Genomic DNA, 22,508 nt, shown 5'->3' with positions numbered 1-22,508 from the left:
CACCATGAGCTACCGCACTGGGTGACACCAACCCGAGTGACGCCACTGGGTACATCATTAGCAAAAACATGTTTGGGAAAGTTCAGCTAGTAAAAAAAAGTATGAAAAAATATTTTATTAATTACACTGCTGCAAGGGCGACAAGAAAACATAGCTGCATCGTCGCTAGCTTAGGATCGTCGATCTCCTTTGTTGTACATCAGGATCGAACTCCAAGAGAAGGCTAATATGGTTTAAATGACCTTTATTATCTTATTGGTAAGAAAAGAAGTTTCAACAAATGAGATGATTAAACGCGTTTGAATATACGGAACAACGCATTTTTATTTGTATTGCTTGTGTTTAAAACTCGTCTCCATCTTTCTCCCTTATAACTTTTCATTATTTCTCTCTCTCTCTCTCTCTCTCTCTCTCTCTCTCTCACACACACACACACACACACACACACACACATTTTCCCTTTTTTTATTTTCTAACTTTACCTCTCTGTCTCTCGATGTTGTAATTTTTATTTTATTTTTATATTATAATTTTTAACGTTACTAAGCAGTCCAACCTAGACACATATTGCAGTGCTGAAAAAAAGGTCTCCTTCACTGAGCCCCATTAAACTAGATTATAGTTACCGATTATGGACCTTGACTGAGTGCTCGTTTTATCCGGCATATGCTGCACACGGGATTAAACAGTATCAGAATGTGTCTGTTCATTATCATATTTAGTCATGGACAATTCCCTGTGCTTAATTATCTTGCAGAATTGACACCGATAATAAACTGTTCAATAACTTAATTGTAACATTGTGTGCTGTTTCTTTTGTAATTTGTAATAAAAAACATGTAAACTGAAGAATGTACTAACCCTCCGTGAGCCTCACTTAATAAAAGGTATTAGCGTTGTACTGTAGTATTGGCTTTATACCACGCTTACAAACCACATGTACATCGCGAATCGCTTATTGATGACTGGTCTTTGACTCCACATTTGTAACTCGTATGGGTTTAAGGGAAATATATTTTGCTTGGGTGCATCTTAAGTGAAGAAACTTACAAGATAACATGGCCATGGAGAGCATAATAGCGGATAAAAGGAAACCAAACTGGTCTGAGACCGAGCAGTTGTTTTTAATTCAGCAGTATGAACATTTCAAGGACGTCCTCCGTATGCGCTCAGCCGATGGTAATACCAACAGGTAGGCCAAATAGGGGAGAGTTCAGTGAATTTTGTGAGGATAATCAGATTAAGATTACAAGGCAAAGTGAGGACACAAATCGTATACAAAATGTATTTGATCTTTATTTTTATTTTGAGTATTAGCATCAGCAAACGTATGCCAAATTTTAAACGATTCAAGTGGGTACCATAATCTTTCCATGAATGTATAAAACATTTACTAAAAAGTACTGTCTTGACCAGCCGTAGCAAAATGCCACGTAAAATGACAATCATATATTGTTGTAATTTCACGCTAGAACTGCCTCACTTGCTGGTAATGTATTCATCATTCCTTGTCTCATTATTGAGATTGTACTTTTTCCTTCCCTCCTTCCTTGTCTTCTCCGGATTGTTATTCCATTTGTAGTATTTAGCATAGATTCAAGAAGGAGAACGATTAATATTTTGACGCATACATGTCAAGTTTTGATTTTGTTTGATATTATTATTTTTAATTCCATGGTGATTCGAATACACTGGGTTATGTATTTTTTTTTTTTATAAATATGTGTTAGCTATTACTTCTTATTAATTAAAGGCCAGTACGTTAATATGTTTCCTCATTTAAGTTTTTATATCTTACATAATTTAATTGTGGCAGTTTTATTCACACACACACACACACACACACACACACACACACACACACACACACGTAACGCACACATTCGAAAAAGACACCCAGTGTTATCAGTTGTTGTTGTTGTTGGGTTTAACGCCATTTTTCAGCACACGATAGGCTATACATGGCGGCTAGTATTAACGGTGGAGGAAGAACGCGAGAAAACCCCGGAAAGAACCACCGACCCACGAGAAGCTACTGGCAAGCTTTCTCACATACCCATATTGGCTGAATCAGAGACTCGAACCCACGCAGACAGTGATCCGTAACAGAGAGCGCTTTAGACCACTCGGCCACTGCCCCCCCCTCCCCCCACAGTGTCATCAATATAATTAGTATTGAACCCACCTACTTACCTACCTATCTGCCTACCTACCTACCAACATCATAGATGCATATATACATTTTACATACATACATACATACATACATACATGCATACATACATACATACATACATACATATTGTGGTTTAGTACGGCTCCGTATCTTTAGAAGCTCTAAACGCTTTACAGTATTAAACATAAGAAAGAAAAGATTACAAAAGCAAACACCATGAAATTAAAAAACAAAAACAGGCTGACAATGATTAAGGAAGTAAACATTATTAAGTCTGTTCTTTTTGTCGAAACATCATCCATTCGTCCATCTTTTAGTAGCAGCATTCATAATATTGCTGTGCCAAGCTTCTATAAATTCCAGACTTTGACAGATTTTGTGGAAGGTAATAATTGAGTACATTTGAATCATTCGCAGATCGTTCCAAATATAAGATTTTATGTTCTTTTATTAGCGGCAAATAACATCGACACTCATTCACATACTTATTTTCTGACACACCGTACTAAATACAGATTCTTTAATCTAGTGGGATAGACAGCGGTGTCTTCCCTCTTTTGTTTCAATACGTAAAATATGCAGGGCTGCATCAGGTAAAGTGGTGGGGGTGGGGTTTCCAAAATTTCAAAGGGGCCATGCCTCGAAAGGGCACTACAGCAGAAGTCTATGTGTCTATTTACTCAAAGTGTGCATAATATCCCAAAAACGTGCGCAAGAATAAAACATGGTCAAATTTCAAGTGACAAGTGACTGTATGTTTGTGTGTGTGTACTTATTGTTTTAGTCTGGAGGTCTTTCCGGAAACTCTTTCCCCCATCAGGCCCTTAGTATGGGCACGCAGCATTAATTTTTACCAGAGCCTATCTAGATGTTCTCAGTCCAAATACGCCTTATACACAACATTAGGCAACACGTTTTTATTTTATTCTTTCATTTTTAATTGCCAATTTGGAATAAACTGGCCAGATATACGTTTGACCAAAGATAATAATGCTATCTGATTTATCCACTCTTCCATCAAAACAAGACTATTTAATTAAACAGGCAGTGCTCCGTTATTCTTGCAGTATGTCTATGTCAATAAGCGTTATATTATATGCCCATTATGGCTATGTCAGTGAGCACTAGGTTATATGGGTCAGTATGTCTGTGTCAATAAGCGTTAGATTATATGTCCAGTATGTCTATGTCAGTAAACATTAAGTTATATGTGCCAGTATGTCTATGCCAATAAGCGTTAGATTATATGTCCAGTATGTCTATGTCAGTAAACATTAAGTTGTATGTGCCAGTATGTCTATGTCAATAAGCGTTAGATTATATGCCCATTATGGCTATGTCAGTAAGCATTAGGTTATATGTGTCAGTATGGCTATGTATTAAGTATTAGGATATATGTGAGAGTATGTTTGTCAGTAAGCATTAGATTATGTGTCAGAGATCAGCTTTCTTTTGTCAGAAAAGATAAACTTAGAACTATCTTCAAAATTATTCAGAGTAAAAATTTTAAGCCCAGAAGACTTTTCTAAAACTTTAAGTGCAACCTTTCAACAACATTTGCGGCGAAAAATCCACTGAATTTACGGACCGCTCCGGTGGCCTAGTGGTTAGAGCGTCCGCCTCGGATGCGGGAGATCGTGTGTTCGATCTCCGGCCGAGTCATACCAAAGACTTTCAAAAATGTTACTAACAGCTGCCTCGCTTGGCACTCAGCATTAAGAGGTTAGTAGCAAAACCACTAGTTAAAATATATAGCTTTTGGTACCACAGGATGAAATATATCGGGTATTAACATAGAAAAAGATTTTAAAAAATTTATTATATACCAAACGTGCTCCGAAATCGAAGTATCGATTAAACTCGTGACTTAAGAAAGCGATAGGATTGGGTAGAATTATACTGTAGAAATAAAGTATATTTTTGTCATTTTGTATATTATTTGACGATATCAGAAACAATACAAGTCCGGTTCAGTAATGCATCAGTGGGTTTTACCGTTTGTTGTCATGGAAATAAGGGAAAATAACTTCAGAGATACGCGAAGTGCGTCCGGTCAAATTAATTCATCAAAGATTATTGTCCATGTCTGAATTGCAGGGCAGTTTCTATTTATTTGTTCTAGCTCAAAGTAGTCGTTTTCGTTGTTGCATGTACAATTTATGCAAGCACACATAATTAAGCGTTGCATGGCATGCTAGAAAATCTTCTATTTTCACCAGTGCCGGATTACCTATTAAGCACACTAAGCACGTGCTTAGTGCACCAGCCTAACAGGGGCACCAGAAAAAAAATCAGATTAATTGTTGATTATAAAATAGAATGAATTATAGATGACCATTTCGATCTGTTGTTGTTGTTATTGTAGGGTTTAACGCCATTTTTCGCCAGTTCGAGTCCAAGGCTCGGCTAGCGTTGGTACGTGGGAAAGCCTGCCAGTAGCTTCTCGTGGGTAGGTGGTTCTTCCATGGGTTTTCCAGGGTTCTTCCTCCACCAGTTATACTGGCCGCCATGTATAGCCTATCTTGTGCTGAAAAATGGCGTTAAACCCTAGAACAACAACAACATAACGCCATTTTTCAGCACAGGATAGGCTATACATGGCGGCCAGTATTAATGGTGGAGGAAGAACCCAGGAAAACCCCAAAAGAACCACCAACCCACGAGAAGCTACTGGCAAGCTTTCTCACATACCCACATTGGCTGAATCCGAGACTCGAACCCACGCAGACAGAGGTGAGATGGCAGTGATCCGTAACGGAGAGTGCTTTAGACCACCCGCCCCTCCCCCATTTCGATCTGCATGTACGATTAGTTTGATTTGGAATGATGGCAACACTGATTTTGTTCCACATTTTAAGCTTTTAATATTGTTTTTCGTTTTTTTTAAAAATTATTTTATATTTTAGTTACACATATTGTACATGTGTGTGTGTGTGTGTGTGTGACCCCACTATTTTCAGTGCTTAGAGCCCTGGAAGGCCTTAATCCGGCACTGATTTTCACATGTGAAAATACAGAAGTGAAAAGTGATTTTTTTTTTGCCAATAAGTCTCTATAATTCCCTCTCAAGTATATAATAAAATCGTTTATTCAGAATTATCCCACGTGTGTTTTTGTCAAGGAATTCGCATCCATAGCCGGGGCCCCGAGTGGCCGAGTGGTCTAAAACGCTCTCCGTTACGGATCACTGCCATCTCACCTCTGTCTGCGTCGGTTCGAGTCTCGGATTCAGCCAGTGTGGATATGTGAGAAAGCTTGCCAGTAGCTTCTCGTGGGTCGGTGGTTCTTTCCAGGGTTTACCCGGGTTCTTCCTCCACCGTTAATTCTGGCCGCCATGTATAGCCTATCGTGTGCTAAAAAATGGCGTTAAACCCAGCAACAACAGCATCCATAGCCTACTGCTAGGATAATAAATTGGTGATAAATCATTTTATGACAATGTCAGTATTTTATTGCTGGAGATCGAATTCGGTAACCTCCTTTTTTCCTTAAACCTCCATCTTGTCAAGTACCCAGTTCATTAAAGTTTGATGTCAGAAAAAGTATGTACTGTTTCTTAGTGCTCACGCTAGAAATTAAATGTGTTTCTGCTCGAATATTCATACAGACTTATGAGTAGTGATGGAGGGGGGGGGGGCACTATACGTACAATGGGAATTACCTCTACAAGACCCATTGCGCACGTATACGGACAAGATTTTCACGGACCCCCTGGGCACGTATACGGTCAATGGGAATTTAACATAGGAAATATTGGGCCTGTATACGGACAAGGAAAGATGGGTTTAAATGTAATGGAACGGGTGAGGTGACGTCACGGTACTGGACATTGGTAACAGTGTTGCAAGGGTCTGACCTGGATACGTGTTACTCTAGGTAGAGACAAATACAGTAGAGATATAGACATATATAACACATACATAGATTCATGAACATCTTTCTACCACACCTGAAATATAAAATCTATTAAACAAATTTTAGGCAAGAGAGTAAATGTTTTCGAGACAAACATAACATATAAAATCGACTAAAACGTTTTTTAGGCAGGAAGGCGAATCTTTTCGAGACAGTGGATTGGCCCTGAAAAGGGCCGTTGTTTTTTTCGTTAACACTATTCGTTAACATAGAGGGCATCGCATAGTTCTTCTTCTCTTCCTCAAACCTCTTCTGACTTCTTGCCGGTAGATGAGGACTCGCTTCAGACAGCCTTGTCTCATCAAATAGATCTTTCTTGTCCAAACGCTCGTATCGGTGATCCGGATGTTTTTCCATGATGATTTGACATACGTGGATAAGTCCGTACGGAACAGCATCGACGACATAAGAGTAGATGATTCAACGTTAGTCCACATCTTGTGACGAGAACAGGTGAAGGAAATGAAGCGAACCGCTGTTATTTATAGTGGAAGAGAGGATCGAAACGGATTGACTTTTTTCACCAATCCCAGTATGCGTTAAAACATTCAGTCACAGTACGGAGTCTTCCAATCCGAAGAGTTTCCTGTGACGTCACATTCTCTATATAGATGCTCTAGCGTCTGTGCGCAGTGCGAGAGAGTTTTCAAAAATGAAAGAAACTAAGAAGACGATGAAATGGGGTGCACCGGCCGTGGAGACTAGAATCGATGTCATAGCAGCGGATTCCACAGTCAACACAGTCCTACTAACAGAAAAGACCGATTTTAATTGGGATTTAGTGGGTTTTCTTTCTTTTTCGCAAGAATTCGTTCCGGTACCAGCACCTTTGCCACCATCGCATTCCTTACCACACGTCGAGGATTTTAAACTGAGACAGAAAGAAGAATTGGAGAAATTTTACAGAAGCACAAAGAAGTAGAACAATCTTTCCTCCTTCATCAGCAAGAAGAAGAAGAAGAGGAGGAGGCAAGAAGAAGGAAAAGACAGGGAGAACAAGCAGCAGCATAGAAGAAACAAGGTCTAGGAGAGAAAGAGGGCAGTGAAAGTCAAACTGTGACGGTACTCTTAGACATTTTGGCAGAGTTAAGGAGAATTAAATAAATGTATCAGACTTCTTTAAATACGACCAAAGAGAAAAAGACCTACTCGAACCAAACACTCCAACCCTGTTACTACACCTGAGATACCAGCCCTAGTGATTTCTACCAAATCATTGACAGGTGCAAGTCCAGAAGTAGGCCTTTACCGTGGCAAAGGCTTAAGGCAGTTAAAGCTGATTGCTTCCCGTTCCTTATTTTTTTGAATATTGTTTTTTAAAAAGAAAAACGAAAACAAATACCCAACGGCAAAAATCAATTAAAACTTGAAATCTTCTTTTTTTGCCCCATGATGAACGTGTGTATGAATGTGTGATTGTAGTTCCTTATTCTAAAAATTGAAAAACCAAGAGACACTTACGTTTTCAGTCTGGGTTATTCTGGTACAAATTGTATAGTCGAATTTCATAACACATCACTTTAAAAAGTTCATAGACTTCTTCTGTGTCTTTGTTTACTCTATATGTTTTAAATTTCTTCACTTTCACAGGGTTGTCCTCTTCTTCCTCACTTCCTCCTCGTCTTCTTTTCTTTTTTGTTCTCTTTCTGGACGTGTCGGAGGTTTTCTTTTTTGGAAGGGTACCTTTTCTTCTTCCTGTTCTGAACCTCTCTCTTCCTCTTGCTCCTGTTGTTTTTAGAGCATCCTGAAGACCAGTGTCCTTTCTCATGACAGTGATAACAGGTATCTTGACTTTTGTCTCTTCTGACACCTGTCATGCTGGAGCCCCGAGTGGCCGAGTGGTATAAAGCGCTCTCCGTTACGTATCACTGCCATCTCACCTCTGTCTGCGTGGGTTCGAGTCTCGTATTCGGCTAATGTGGGTATGTGAGAAAGCTTGCTAGTAGTTTCTCGTGGGTCGGTGGTTCTTTCCATGGTTTTCCCGGGTTCTTCCTCCACCATGAATACTGGCCGCCATGTATAGCCTATCGTGTGCTGAAAAATGGCATTAAGCCCTACAACAACAACAACCTGTCATGCTTTTTTGACGGTCGGGACATTCTGTAGGCCAATGCCCTTTCTTCTGACAGATATTGCAAATATCTAGACTTTTATCTCGAAAGGAGGGTGAGTAGTCCGTTGGCTTGTCTGAAGAAAATTTTCGTATGACATCTCGCAAAGCTCGGATCAGAAGTTCGACCTGTGGTTGTGCTTTCATCGTTCTGGTAGGTTTGAGAGTGAAATGAATACTGGAAGGGAAGACACTTGCCTGATATTGATATAGGCACTCATAGTGTTTCAAATGTAGTCATTCAAGTTTTTGCAGTCAAGATGAAATGATCGCATCATTTTGTGGAGGAAGGTGAAGAAAGTAAGAGGCAGAAATGTGACCTATCGCCTGGCACAGTAGGTGAAGTCTTGGCTCAGATTCATGCCAGCAATTTTGAAGATGACATGAGTGAGCCAGAATCCAGACCCAGGGAGTCTACACCAAACCATTGTCCACCACCACCACTAGTAAACCCTGAAAAGTACTACCACATTCGAGAAAGGGAAAGCGTTCTAGAAAATTTAGAACCACGGCCTACACGTACACGGTAAATTTTAAGGATTCCAAGTTCGACGTACTGTTGAAGAATGCAGAAGAGTTCTTCACCGAGGTATGGGATTCTTTGTTAACCACACTAAAACGCAATGTTAACCAAAGAAGATGATCGCTAGAGACTTTTCATTCATTACGACAGTTTGAATTCCCCGTTTGGATCGAGTTTAGCAGCCCAGCAGAACTGACGCCTGCCAAAGTCATCGACAAGATTCAACACGTGCAACAATCCAACGACAAGTTTCACGTCACCAAAGGTAAAGCGACACTGTCCATGACTCACGTGTATCTTCCCCAAGGGACTGGGCACAAAACAAATATGTTATTGGTAGACGACCTTCGCCGCATCAAGCGCAGCCGGTCCAAATTATCAACTCTCAAGACCAGATGTGTTCAGCTCGTGCCATCGTGGTGGGACGAACGTATGCCGACAAGAACTACAAGTCAGAATAGAAAAGAGCCTGGCAAACTATTCAAAAAGCGAACCGATCCAAACAACGAAGAGAAGCAGAACTCCTGTTACAGCAAGCTGGGAAATCCAAAGAGACATACTGTGTCATTCCTGATATGCGAAAATTGCAAGACATCTTGGCTCCACGCTACACCTTGAAAGTACACCCTCAAGAAGTGCGCGTACCTGTGTTATTTATAGGCACCTGTGTTATTTATAGGCTAAAATTTCAAAGACGAAAAATACATTTACGTCTATTATCACGATGAACATTTAGATGCTATTACCAGTATCTCTGGATTCCTGGGTTACGATTATTACTGTGAAAATGTGACTATGACTATAACAATTGAGAGCAACACAAGAATTGTGGATCGAAATGCTCAGGATGTTTGGCCTCTAAACCCTGTCTGGACGAAGGACAATAATGAGTGCATTGCCTTGCTTGTCAGCACACTTTTGTCAGCCCTACCTGTTATCAACAACATTTTAAGACGCAAGGTTCACAGCGGAAAAGTGCTTGTCAGCTGCTAAGATTGTGCCCTACTTGTGGACTAATGATACGTAGCAATAATGCCAAGGTTCACGTATTTTCAGGAAAATAAAACGATGTCCCATTTGTCACCAAAATGTAGACTTGGGGTAGTATGATTGCTACATTCAAAAATACCGTTCTAAACATCAATAGGAAGACGATGACCAGAAGCAAGGCAATTTCATCTTTTTCGATTTCGAATGATGCAAGAAACCGGCATTCACATTCCTTATTTCTGCGTTTCTCATTGAGTATGCAAGAAGTGCATCCAAGAGACTATCTTTAGTCACTGTCCTCACTGCAGCAATATTACTGGAGAACGTGAAAAATCTTTCAGAGACCTAACACACTGGCCTATTTCGCCGAATGGATCTTAGACCCCATCGACGAGAATTGGATCATAGAGGACATTGAACATTACGGAGATCGTCATCGCCATGCCACCGTTATGGCTCACAATTTCTTGGGATACGATGGGCTATTTCTTCTTAGATACTATACGGATCAAAGTATCGAACGTCCGAAAGTGACTTTGAACGGAGCCAAAATCATTTCCATACAAGTGGGACAAGTACAGTTTAAAGATTCGATGAGTTACTTGGCGAAACAAATCTACACGCCGTTCTACCCCATTAGCCTGATTCTTACTGCTACGACCCCAAAAACATGCACACCGAACAACGAGAAGCTTTCTACGCTAGGTACCACACTCACGCATCGACCCCCTTCGACTTTCAGGAAGAAATGTTAAAGTTTTGTCGTTCCGACGAGGACATTGTACGGCGTTGCTGTGGAAAATTTTGAGAATTATTAAAGGAGCACCGAGGGATCGATCCTTTGAAAGAAACCCGCACCATTACCAAGGCGTATTCTTTAGTGTACCACCAAAGATTCGTTCCCGAAAACACACTGGCTGTCTTAAACCTTCAAACGACCCTTTTCGTCAAACGTCACTACTCGGTCAGAGCCCTACGATGGTTACATTACTTATGTGACAAAGAAGACAAATGGATGCAGCACGCCCGAAATGGAGGAGGCGAAAAGACTATCGGAACGTCTTCGGTGGATGGTTGGGACGTAGAAATCTTCAAGATAATGTCGAGTTTAACGGTTGCTTATTTCACGGATGTCTTATATGTTACCCTCAACTTACCACTAAAAATCAGTTTTGTACGATGCACCATGGAAGACTTGTACCAGGCCACTTGTCATCGGCGCTTCAAGTTGGAACAGCAAGGATATCAAGTGGTGGAAATGTGGGAACACGAGTACCATAACCGTTTGAAAACCGATCCCAAGTTTAAACGTATCGTGGAAAGTTACGAGTTGGTGGACCCACTGAACCCTAGGGACAGTTTGTGCGGAGGACGAACGAATGCCACGTATTTGCTGTATCATGCCGACGAGGAGAACGTAGGAGAAGTCAAATACGTGAACGTTTGTTCGTTGTATCATTCCGTGTGCAAATATGTCAGTTCTCCGCAGGGCGCCCGCAATTGCTGACGGAACACATCGACGTGGACAACATTCGACAATACGAAGGATTGATTAATTGCAAAGTCTTTCCTCCCACGGACTTGTACCATCCCGTTTTACCTCACGGATGTTTCCCTTGTGCCGTACTTGTACAAGACCAACCTTGTCAGCACACCCAGGGAGAACGTACCTTGACAGGAACGTGGGTCAGCGTAGAATTTTTAAAGCTCTGAATCTGGGATACCAACTGTTAGAAGTGTACGAAATTTACCACTTTCCTAAGACAGAAAAATACATCAAGGGTGAGGAGACTAAGAAATGCATTTTCGCAGACTAATTATTTTTAATTGTTGGTTGTTAGTTATTTAAATAAAAATTGTGTTTTGAAAAAATGATCTGTTGTCTGTTTTCAAATTGTTTGTGACTACACGTGCTCTTTGGCTTCTCTTTATCCCTCACCCAGAAGATCAGCTACTAAAGCGTTCCTACCCGACAAAAACTTAGGATGTTTTTTTATCGCGTCCGCGCTTGAGCCGTATAAATGAGACAGTCTTTAGTCTGAGCATCCATTGTTGACTCGTCAACCTATGAAGATTCCTTCTAATTTAGCTAAACTAAATGAAGCCTACGTGCATTCGCATCGTGTCATGCAAAGCCTAATACCCAAGCATCATGAATGTCACGATGCTGAAAGTGGTCTTGGACCTGATAGAAGAGTTCTTCAGAGAGGAAATAAAGAAGGGACAGAAAGAATGGACGGAGACGTACAGGTTTCAACAGCAGCAGAGAGAGAGAGAGAGAGAGAGAGAGAGAGAGAGAGAGCAGCAGCAGCAGCAGCAACAACAACAACAACAGCATGAACCAGACAGAGAATTTGTATACTTTCGTGTGGACACGAAAGAGGTCCTCTTTTCTTCCCGAAGAAGCAGACCCTATCCTGTTTGAAAGCCTGCCACCAGACGGCGACGCAATCTTAAGCGATAAAAGAGTGCCATAAATAACAAAAACAGTCCTTTCCAGGGCTACCCAAAACTCTAGAAAAGATATACTAGTCCAATTGCCGAAATTTGTGTATTTGTATTTGTACGTTAAAAAATAGAAATGTGTCTATAAACACTTCATTTCTTTGTTTTCATGTAAAAATAACTAGAAGTGTGCCCATCAACACTTCGTTTTCATGTCTTGTCAGATAGTGTGTATGCGTTTGTAAGTAAAAAGTCAACTTCAATGTTTCTTTTAGGTACGCGCGTTCCATGTGTTTTGGTGATTGATTGATTGATTGATTATTTAGATTGTAGAGGCGTTCGCACGTAGTGCATGTGCCTCTGGTTTATTCCCGCTTAGCAGGATGCTAATTGTTCCTGGGGAAAGGAATTGGAGCCACATCCCCCAGGCGTTTATGCACTGAAGGAGTGCTATTATTTTAAGCCGTTAGTTAGCGAGACATATTGGCCCACGCTATCGCCATGTTGGGCTGTCATGGTTTGGAATGGACCCAACACGCACTCATGTTTAAGTAAGCTAGTACCAATTGTGTGGATGAGTGGGTATTAAACCGACATTCACTCATGATTTTTATCGGTAAAAATTAATGCGTACATTGCGCGCTGTTAGTTGATGTCCGGCCTTGGTATGAGAGGAGGTGGGCGGGGGGTAGGCGCCGATCCACAGGAACGTGTCCGTTGATGAGTCCAGGGTGTTGATTTAAAATTGTCGTCTTGCACAAATTTGGAATTTAGAATGAGTGAACTTAATTCCGAAAGGTTTTGAATACTTGCGGAATTGAGAGAGGCTTTGTGCTGTTTAATGCTTTTAGTATTGAGAGAGGGAACATGGTTGGTGTGTGTGGCAGTGTGGCAGTTTAAAGTGGTGTCTAGTACATGGGGCATCATTCCGCAGACATGTAGCATGATGTCCCACCCAGTCATATTGTCCTGACACCAGGCTTACCAATCCTAACACTAACCTCTTAATGCTGAGCGCCAAGCGAGGCAGCTGTTAGTACCATTTTTGTAAGTCTTTGGTATGACTCGGTCAGGGATCGAACCCACGACCTAATGCATCCGAGGCGGACGCTCTAACCACTAGGCCACGGAGCGGTCGGAAACATGGTAGGTTTGAGAGTGTTAGTAATAGGTAGATGAGAGTGTCCCCACCCACCCCTTTATGTTCCTAGTTGCCTTATTAATAGGGTGTTTTTTATTTGTTCTTATGTCCAGGCTAAATCTATTTTATTAAGACAGATATCCCTGCTAATTACTCGGGTCGCTAAGACATGTCAAGGACATCAGATCTTATATGTTACCTAATTTTGATTTTTTTTGTTATCCTGCCTCGTACTTAATTTGGTTATTTTCCTATCTTGTGGTTAAAGTTATTAATGTAGGGTTATTTTATTTTCAGGCTAAATCTATTAAGATAGAACAAATATCCCTGCCGAATACTCGGGTCGCTAAGACTTGTCAAGGACATTTGATCTTATTTATTAGCCTGCCTCCTACTTTATTTTGATTATTTTCTTATCTTGTGGTTAAAGTTATTAATGTATGGTTATTTAATTTTCAGGCTAGATCTACTTAGTTAAGACATATATCCCTGCTGAATACTCACGCTGCTAAGACTTGTCAAGGACATCTGATCTTGTTTTTTTTTTCTAATTTTAATTGTTTTTGTTAGCCAGCTGTATGATGTTTTGATTACAGAGGGGATGGTATTTTAATGATTGTTTGAGAAGATAAAACCTAGTTTAATGGGGGTGTGTGTGTTAAGTTTGGTAATTTGATATGATATGTTTTAAGATGCTAGATGCCTGAGAGGGAGTGATGGGGATTTATATTTTATTTTTAGTCCTGTTGCTTCTAGGTAACTTAGGATGTTACAAAATGTTAAATTTAAATTGGGATTGCTATTGTCTAGTATGTCTGGGTGGGTATAAGGGGTTCCTATTGCTTTTAGAGCTTTTATGAATTTTGCTATTGCCAATTGATATTTAGCGCAATTATTTAATACGTGTTGTAGGTCCTCAATTGCATGACAATGATAACAGTTGATATTATCTGGTTGGGGTCCTAAGAGTTTACCAAAACCGGTAGCTAATTTTGTTTTTCCTGTCATTAGACGATTGATTAATTTCTGGTCCACACTTTTAACGTTGGGTGGTTTAATGGACCTGTTGACTGTTTTTAGAATGGAGTAAAGTTTTCTGCCTTTTGGGGGTTGAATACCAATGATCCTACCATTTGTTTTCAATATTGGTTTTTGTGAAGCTTTGTGCTTCTGTAATGCTATATTTAAGTGGGAAAGGATTTGGGTCTCCTAATTTGCTTTTGGCGACTTGGTCAGCTTGTTCATTGCCAGGAATTCCTATATGCGAAGGAATCCACATGAATTCGACTTCTTGATCTTTTGTGAATAGTTCTCTAAGAAGATGGTAGGTCCTGGCAATGAACAGTTCTCTTGATATTATTATTATGAGATTTGATTGAGTTTTATTACACTAGGGGAGTCTCAGATAATTAAGACTTTTTGGATATTGTTTTCTTTAATCCACTGTAAGGATTCAATAATTGCCCAGGACTCGGTAGTGGATATAGAGCAATGATCTGGTAGTCTTGTTCCCATTTGGATACCGTATTCCGGGATAACTAATGCAGCTGATGTTCTGGGAGGTTCAGCTGTTTTTGAGCCGTCTGTGAATATTTTTACGAACCCAGTGTACGTGTCCTAAATATACTTTGCAATGATGGATGTTAGCTTATTTTCTTGTTCCAATACATCCAAAATCAAATCATCAAATATGTTAAAGTGGTACGGTTCCTATGTATGTATTTTGATAACCACTTGTCCTGGAAACACCATATCGATATCTTAATACAAAGCTATAACAAAAACATCAACCTCTTAAGAAACCTCAAAGGGACCACATGGGTATCCAATCAAGAAACTATGCTCACAATCTATAAAGCACTCATCAGATCGAAGCTTGATTATGGTTGCCAGGTATATAACTCGGTAAATCAAACACTCCTGAACAAGCTTGATGCTATTCAAAGAAAAGCCCTAATCGTATGCACTCCCCTCAACCTCATTGGACGAACTCCAAATACTCACTGGAGAACTTTCACTAAAACTGAGGAGACAGTAAATACTACTCAGATATGCAATATGTTTGGCCAAACATCCCAATACGCATCCCACCAAATTACAGTGTTTTGGTGATATGTGTATTTTGAGTTTTAGTGTAAAGTGGATGTTTTCAATCACGTCCGTGCTTCCGGGATATAAAGCAGAGCGTTCTTCAGGAATTTAGACTATTTGTCAACTTATGATGATTTCCATCATTAACAACAGAATGGCTTTCAATCATAACGTACGTGCAAAGTTACGTCTCGAATGTGCGTGGAGTATTGGTATACAGCAAATGTTGATACAAATCAACCAATCGGTCAATTTTAAAATTGATATTCCCCCAAAGCGGATATACTTACTGTGGCACCCCAGACAACCGCCTTGTTCACATACATGTTAGGGCCGGCCCGGTGCCCAGGTGGTTATTCTGGATCAAGACACTCATCATTTCAGCGTCTTTCGTTTGAGGAATGATCAGGAACTTTGGACGGGATCAGTCGAAACGTCACTTGTACCGATGCCCAGGAATGATTTTCTTACACAGTATGATTCTTAGGATGTATTCCATACAAAGAGCACACAATGTTTCAAAAATTGTGTCACGAAATTTGTCTATTTTATTCATTCTTAGATTTTTCAATTATTTATTTGTGCATTGCAGGAGAAAGCGCGTTATTTGGCAGAGTATAGCAAATGGACTGAATGAAAGGAATCCGTACCTTGTTCGCTCAGCAAATGAAGTTAGAAGGAAATGGAAAAACTTGGTGACTATATCTCGCCGGGAATTACACGAAACTGAGTTAGCTTCCAGGAATGGAGTCGAGCGTCCGTTGCCTACCGTTGCTAAGCGAGTGCTACATATCTATGGGGAATATCAAGATTGGGAGCCATCACTTGCGACAGGAGGAAATGAGGAGAGTGACTTCTATCGTGTTGTACGGAAGTTCCATGAGCCAGCACTGGAAATAAAAATGGAAGCGATCAGTGATGAAGACTCGGCGTTGCAGGTTTTGGAGGTGCAGGAATCCTCAATACTATCAGTAAATATTTTCCTTTCTTAAATCTAACCAAATGAAAATGTGAAGTAGAAACAAAATTATTATGACTGAAACTGTCATAAATGGCCATTCAGTCAATGAAATCACAATTCATTTAGTTTGTGGTTTAATTAGTGACTTAACAAGTTTAAAGATTTCATATTTTACATTTGTTTCTTAAATGAATTTACCATTTTGGTTTGCGTGTTGGTCAGACTATTGATTTCAGTAAAGCATATGCAGCGTAATGATAATTTTACTATATGAACCTGATCGTGTACACGTAATGAACATTATGCTATACAAACCTGAGCATGTACACATAATGAACAGTATGCAATACAAACCTGATCGTGTACACGTAATGAACATTATGCTATACAAACCTGATCATGTACACGTAATGAACATTTTACTATACGAACCTGATCGTGTACACGTAATGAACATTATGCTATACAATCCTGATCGTGTACACGTAATGAACATTATGCAGTACAAACATGATCGTGTACACGTAATGAACATTATGCAGTACGAACCTGATCATCTACAAGTAATGAGCAGTGTGCAATACAATCCTGATCGTGTACACGTAATGAACATTATGCTATACAAACCTGATCGTGTACACGTAATGAACATTATGCAGTACATACCTGATCGTGTACACGTAATGAACATTATGCAGTACGAACCTGATCATCTACACGTAACGAACAGTATGCAATACAAACCTGATGATGTACACGTAATGAACAGTATGCAATACAATCCTGATCGTGTGCACGTAATGAACAGTATGCAATACAATCCTGATCATGTACACGTAATGAACATTATGCTATACAAACCTGATCGTGTACACGTAATGAACATTATGCAGTACAAACCTGATCGTGTACACGTAATGAACTGTATACTATACAAACCTGATCATCTACACGTAATGAACAGTATGCAATACAAACCTGATGATGTACACGTAATGAACATTATGCAATACAAAACTGATCATGTATATGTAATGAATATTATTCAGTAAAAACCTGATAGTGTACACATAATGAACATTATGCAGTACAAGCCTCATATTGTACACGTAATTAACATTATGCAGTACAAACATGATAGTGTACACTTAATGAACATTATGCAGTTTTATATGCTCATTTTTGTCTCCGTTGAGTTTACATTGTCAGCATTGTGCAGTATTTAACGATATTGGCCTCACGATCACGGCATATTGCAATCACGTGCACGATACGTGTGCCCAGTAGTGTATTAAGAACTACTTTGTGAACAAATCATGTATAGACGATTTACGTTTTGGTTGGTTAAATTTGTTTCTGAATGAACTAAAACAGATATTTCATGGACTGCTACATACCAGCTGCTTTGCCACATTCCGCGTTAACTTTTTGATACACTGTTTCGGATTTAGGCTAGCGATAGACGCCAGATAGATTAAAAAATTGCCGGGGCCCTACAAATAACTTGCAAGTGACAAGGGATAAACTGTCTTATTTAGGTGTTAATAAGAATGGCAAAAAATATACATACAGTTTTACATCCTGAATTTCCTCAAAATGTACTTCCTTAGTTCTGCAAATCCGAATTACATGAGCCATATCATGGGTAGTAAAGCTTGATTGCACATTTCAAAATTATTGTAATTTCGAACAGTATATTCCATAGTGTCTTTTTGATAATTACAATTGAAAGTATTCATATTTTTCGCACATATGATTTCAAACATTCAATGACAGAACAGAAACACACATGCATATGTCAACACGCTGCTCCGCTGCTGAAATCAGATGTATCTCATGTAGAATTGGCACAGATAAATCCAGTTCATAATCACGAAATTTCGTAGAATCGACAAAAATACCAAAATCTATTCATTCCAGACCAAAATGAATAGTTGTTGCAATGCGCATTCATTGACAATATGGCTCTTAATTTCAATTTTAAGTAGACCAAAAACGCCATATTCATTCGAAAGTGCTGTCTAGCGCGCGATTAAGTTCAAGTATTTCTGCGCGGAGTTATATGCGCATTAATATGAACTCGTTTTGTCGGATGAATATACTGCACTCCGAAGGTCGTGCAGTAAGTATGTCTATCCGAAAAACTCGTTCATATTTTCCCATACAAATGCTGTAACCTATAAATGCAAACCTGATCCTGTGCACGTAATGAATATTATGCGATGTGAACCTGATCATGTACACTTACTGAATATTATGCAATGTGAACCTGGTCATGTACACGTAATGACCATTTGGCAATAAAAACCTGGTCATGTACACGTAATGACCATTTGGCAATAGAAACCTGATCATGCACACACAATGAATAGTATGCAATGTGAACCTGATCATGTACACGTAATGAACAGTATGCAGTGTGAACCTGATCATGTACACGTAATGAACAGTATGCATGTAAACCTGATCATGTACACGTAATGAACAGTATGCAATGTGAACCTGATCATGTACACGTAATGAACAGTATGCAATGTGAACCTGATCATGTACACGTAATGAACAGTATGCAATTTGAACCTAATCATGTACACATAATGAACATTATGCAATACAAACCTGATCATGTACATACAATGAACATTACGCAATACAAACCTGTACACGCATCTTAATTTGATTAGGCGTAAAATCATCTGCAATTGTAGTATCAGAATTTGTGTGAAACCTTAACCACTGCTTTAAAATTCGAAAGTAGTTTTCTTGTCTCAGAGATTGTGATGGTGAGATGACATATGATTTTACGACGCCGAATTACCATCAACTTACATAATGGTCATACGCATGTGATATGATTCTATGCTTTTTACTACATTTACCGAATGAAGAGTCAAAACTTCAGCTATGATGGATATGTCATAAACTTTGACAAGCAAACGTAAGATGTGAAATTTTAAATAGTGTGCAGTGATATCATTTCTTTTTCATTGAGTATATATTGGATATGGTGCCACCTTACATAAATGAAGTCTTGAAAGGGAAATTTATAATCATTTGCGAGACATTATTACTCTTGAGTGATCGAGTAATGGCACCATCTTAATGGCACCAAACCATCCGCAGACAATGCAGACACATGAACATGGCTCCTGGTAGCCTTACCAGTCTGATAATTTGAAAATAAGTCATGAATTGATATACCTTAAAACGCTGTTAGTACGGCTGCAACGATATGCCTTCAGCCTTTCAATTTACTTCGCGATAATGGTGTGATATTTTAAAAACATTTGTATAAAATAATAACACAAGTACAAAATTTAATTATAGTAAAATGAAGTCATATTTATACAGCTTGCACACGGCAACGTTACTAATAATTTCATAAGTTCCATTTATTTTTCTTTCAGTCCAAAATAATGCTAAGCATGACGTTTGCTTATTTTTCTGGGAATATTTTGTGTTACGACCGTCCGCTTGAACTTAATGGCATAAAATGAACTCAGTTTTTATTATGTTTCTATAGATTTGTTATGAATCTTTGATCTTGCCGAATGACTTTAATAAAGAATTGCTGTCAGTGAAACCGACGTCTTTACATTTAATCAAAGAACCTAATATTCTATTTCACTAATTTGATTCGTTTTGTCAACAGATTGAAAATAGGGTTCATAGAAACTCAAGTTGACTTGTACTTAGTTATTCGACATTAAACTGAATTTCATAGTTTAAATTTTCTATAACGGTCGCATTTGTTTTCATTTTAAACCTTTTTTTTTAAAGTTTAGATATTCTGTTTCCTAGAGCATAAGTATGAGAAAAAATATCGGATTACGCTAAAATTGTATCGCGATAATACCGCGGCAGAGGTATATCGCAAAATATCGATATATTGTTGCAGGCTTAGCAGTTGGTGTCCAAGACTTTTTTCTTGTCGTTTGTAATCTGTTGTGTTATATAAACGTTGTTGTTTATTGCTTGATCTTCTCGATATACACACAGTATATTTATAAATGTATATTTATAAATGTACTTTGTGTTAGTTAATACACAACTTCGTCTTCTTATGCTCAATAATTATTCTGGGTAGTAGAGCACGGATGTTTTGTAAAATTGTGTCACTAGACATTGATTCTTGTTGAAATTCATTGATAGGATATATGGAGGATGGCAGGAATACCAAGAGTAAGTTTAATAAGTTAAATGACGTAAAATTATTGTTAATATGTATATCGAAAGCATCATTGTCACGTATATCCAATATAAACTGTCTGAACACTCGAAACGTTATGCCATTAAACCAGTGTCGGATTAAGGCCTTCCAAGGCTCAAAGCACTGAAAATATTATAGTACCCCCCCCCCCCGCTTCAAAATGTGAAACTAATATATATAAAAAAAAATTATTAAAAGCTAACACGGTGCAAAAATACCAGTGTTGCATTTGTTCTACATAACAAAAAATAGTACAAACACATCGAAATGGCCTTATATAATTTATTCACTTTTATTAACAATTAATTTGAATTTTTTCTGGTGTCCCTGTTGGGTTGCTGCCCTAAGCACGTTTTTAGTGTGCTTAATGGGTAATCCGGCACTGCATTAAACTTAATTCCAGGCACCATGGCGTTAGGGGATCAATCAGCTAACTTTGAACATATTTTGTTAGCATTATCACTATAAATAAGCTTATATATTTATTATTTCTAAATTCTACTATAATACAGTTTGCAAAGACAAGACTGGAGATTGCAAGAGATGACATGACTTTGAACTCTAATTACAGGGAAGCATATTGTGTTTTATAAACTTTGTCTGCATGTATACTTGTCTTTGTTCTAGAGTTCAGTTACACACGAAGACGCATCTACATCAGGCGCAACACCAAGTCCCCAATCTCCACTTCAGACCGCAATAGCAAGTTCCATGTCACATCTCTCACAAAATAATAACAAGAAAAAATGCAATACTGATGTGGTGGTACCATTGATTCTAAACCAGAGTCAAGACTTTCAAAGTCACGCGTTCCCTATGCAAACATTTCCTGCTATGAACATGAATGTGCGGAATGTCCAGCCCACTCCAATTCGGGCTGTCTCTACAGTTTCCATTCAAACCAGCCCACAGCCGAGAGATGCGTTCACACTGAATAAGGACGAAGGTAGCGAGCGGGAGAGGGATTTCCCACTGTTGCTCAACTCCGAGTCGGACAACCTTAATTACCTACAGGAGGATATTCTCTTTCTCAAGAAACGGAAGTTATTTCTTGAAACTGAAATTCTGGAAATGCAGAAAAGAAAGCTTTCTCTCGAGATCCAGTCCCTTGAAATGGATATCAGGAAGAAGTCAACGAACAAGACGAGTTAGAATCAGAGGAGAATATTGTACACAAAATGGTCATCACGCAAACTGAAACCAACCCCCAAACAAACAAAAAATCCTCCCTCTATTCATTGACGGATACTCTTAATTTTCCTGACGTCTGACAGTGTGATTGACGTTGATGTGACAATGCCAGTACAGGAATATAACTTAATATCTATTTGAAACAAGTCTTGGGTTGATATACTTTGAAATACAGATAGAGTAACAGGTTTCATTGTCATTTATAATCCATGCCTTCAGGTAAATGTTTTTGTTTCTGCTTATTGCTCTGCCCGTCTGTCTGTCTGTCTGTCTGTCTGTCTCTCTCTCTCTCTCTCTCTCTCTCTCTCTCTCTCTATATATATATATATATATATATATATATATATATATATATATATATATATATACAAAATGGAGTAATCAAATACATTACCGAGTTTAAAAAATAGTAGCCGTGAATTAATCAGTGTACTGAGAGTAATCACTGTTATGTTTCTTTAATTTGTGTTGTATGTTAGTTTTTTTTTTTCTCTATCATTGTGCATTATGTTTAATTGTATTTTTACTTGACCTTGACCAAAATCAAGTTCACTGTGCTCCTGACTTGAGACACTAATGGTGTCTTTATTTTGTGAACAAATAATACATAGTTAATATTTCCGTAGGGGTGTTGGTTAAATATTAGGATCATTATCAACACACGTAAACAGATTTATTAGGGTCTGGGTCATGGTTATTGGAATTTCCTCATAAAAGTACCTGGCCTACATAATGTTGACCACTTTATATAATGT

At 38.8% G+C, this 22,508-nt stretch overlaps 1 protein-coding gene across 1 annotated transcript; it reads left to right on the top strand.

Moving 5' to 3' along the window:
* Positions 1-927: 927 nt before the first annotated feature.
* On the top strand, positions 928-21,942 carry LOC149786286 (uncharacterized). Its single transcript, XM_089978168.1, has 3 exons — positions 928-1,192; positions 15,984-16,362; positions 21,190-21,942. Exons 1-3 carry the CDS (start codon positions 1,059-1,061, stop codon positions 21,712-21,714), a joined length of 1,038 nt encoding a protein of 345 aa, XP_089834294.1. The 5' UTR covers positions 928-1,058; the 3' UTR covers positions 21,715-21,942.
* Positions 21,943-22,508: the final 566 nt, after the last annotated feature.

This window comes from Sinohyriopsis cumingii, chromosome 12 (assembly GCF_028554795.1).
Source record: "Sinohyriopsis cumingii isolate HCF-2022 chromosome 12, ASM2855479v2, whole genome shotgun sequence".
NCBI classification, from domain to species: domain Eukaryota; kingdom Metazoa; phylum Mollusca; class Bivalvia; order Unionida; family Unionidae; genus Sinohyriopsis; species Sinohyriopsis cumingii.
Note: the sequence above shows the minus strand (reverse complement) of the source record. Positions and strands in the feature narration are given on the sequence as shown.

Coding starts and splice junctions, on each gene's coding strand:
- LOC149786286 (XM_089978168.1), top strand. CDS start 1,059: ATGGCCATGGAGAGCATAATAGCGGATAAAAGGAAACCAAACTGGTCT. Junction 1,193..15,983: donor GCCGATGGTAATACCAACAG/GTAGGCCAAATA, acceptor TGTGCATTGCAG/GAGAAAGCGCGTTATTTGGC. Junction 16,363..21,189: donor AGGAATCCTCAATACTATCA/GTAAATATTTTC, acceptor TCTTTGTTCTAG/AGTTCAGTTACACACGAAGA.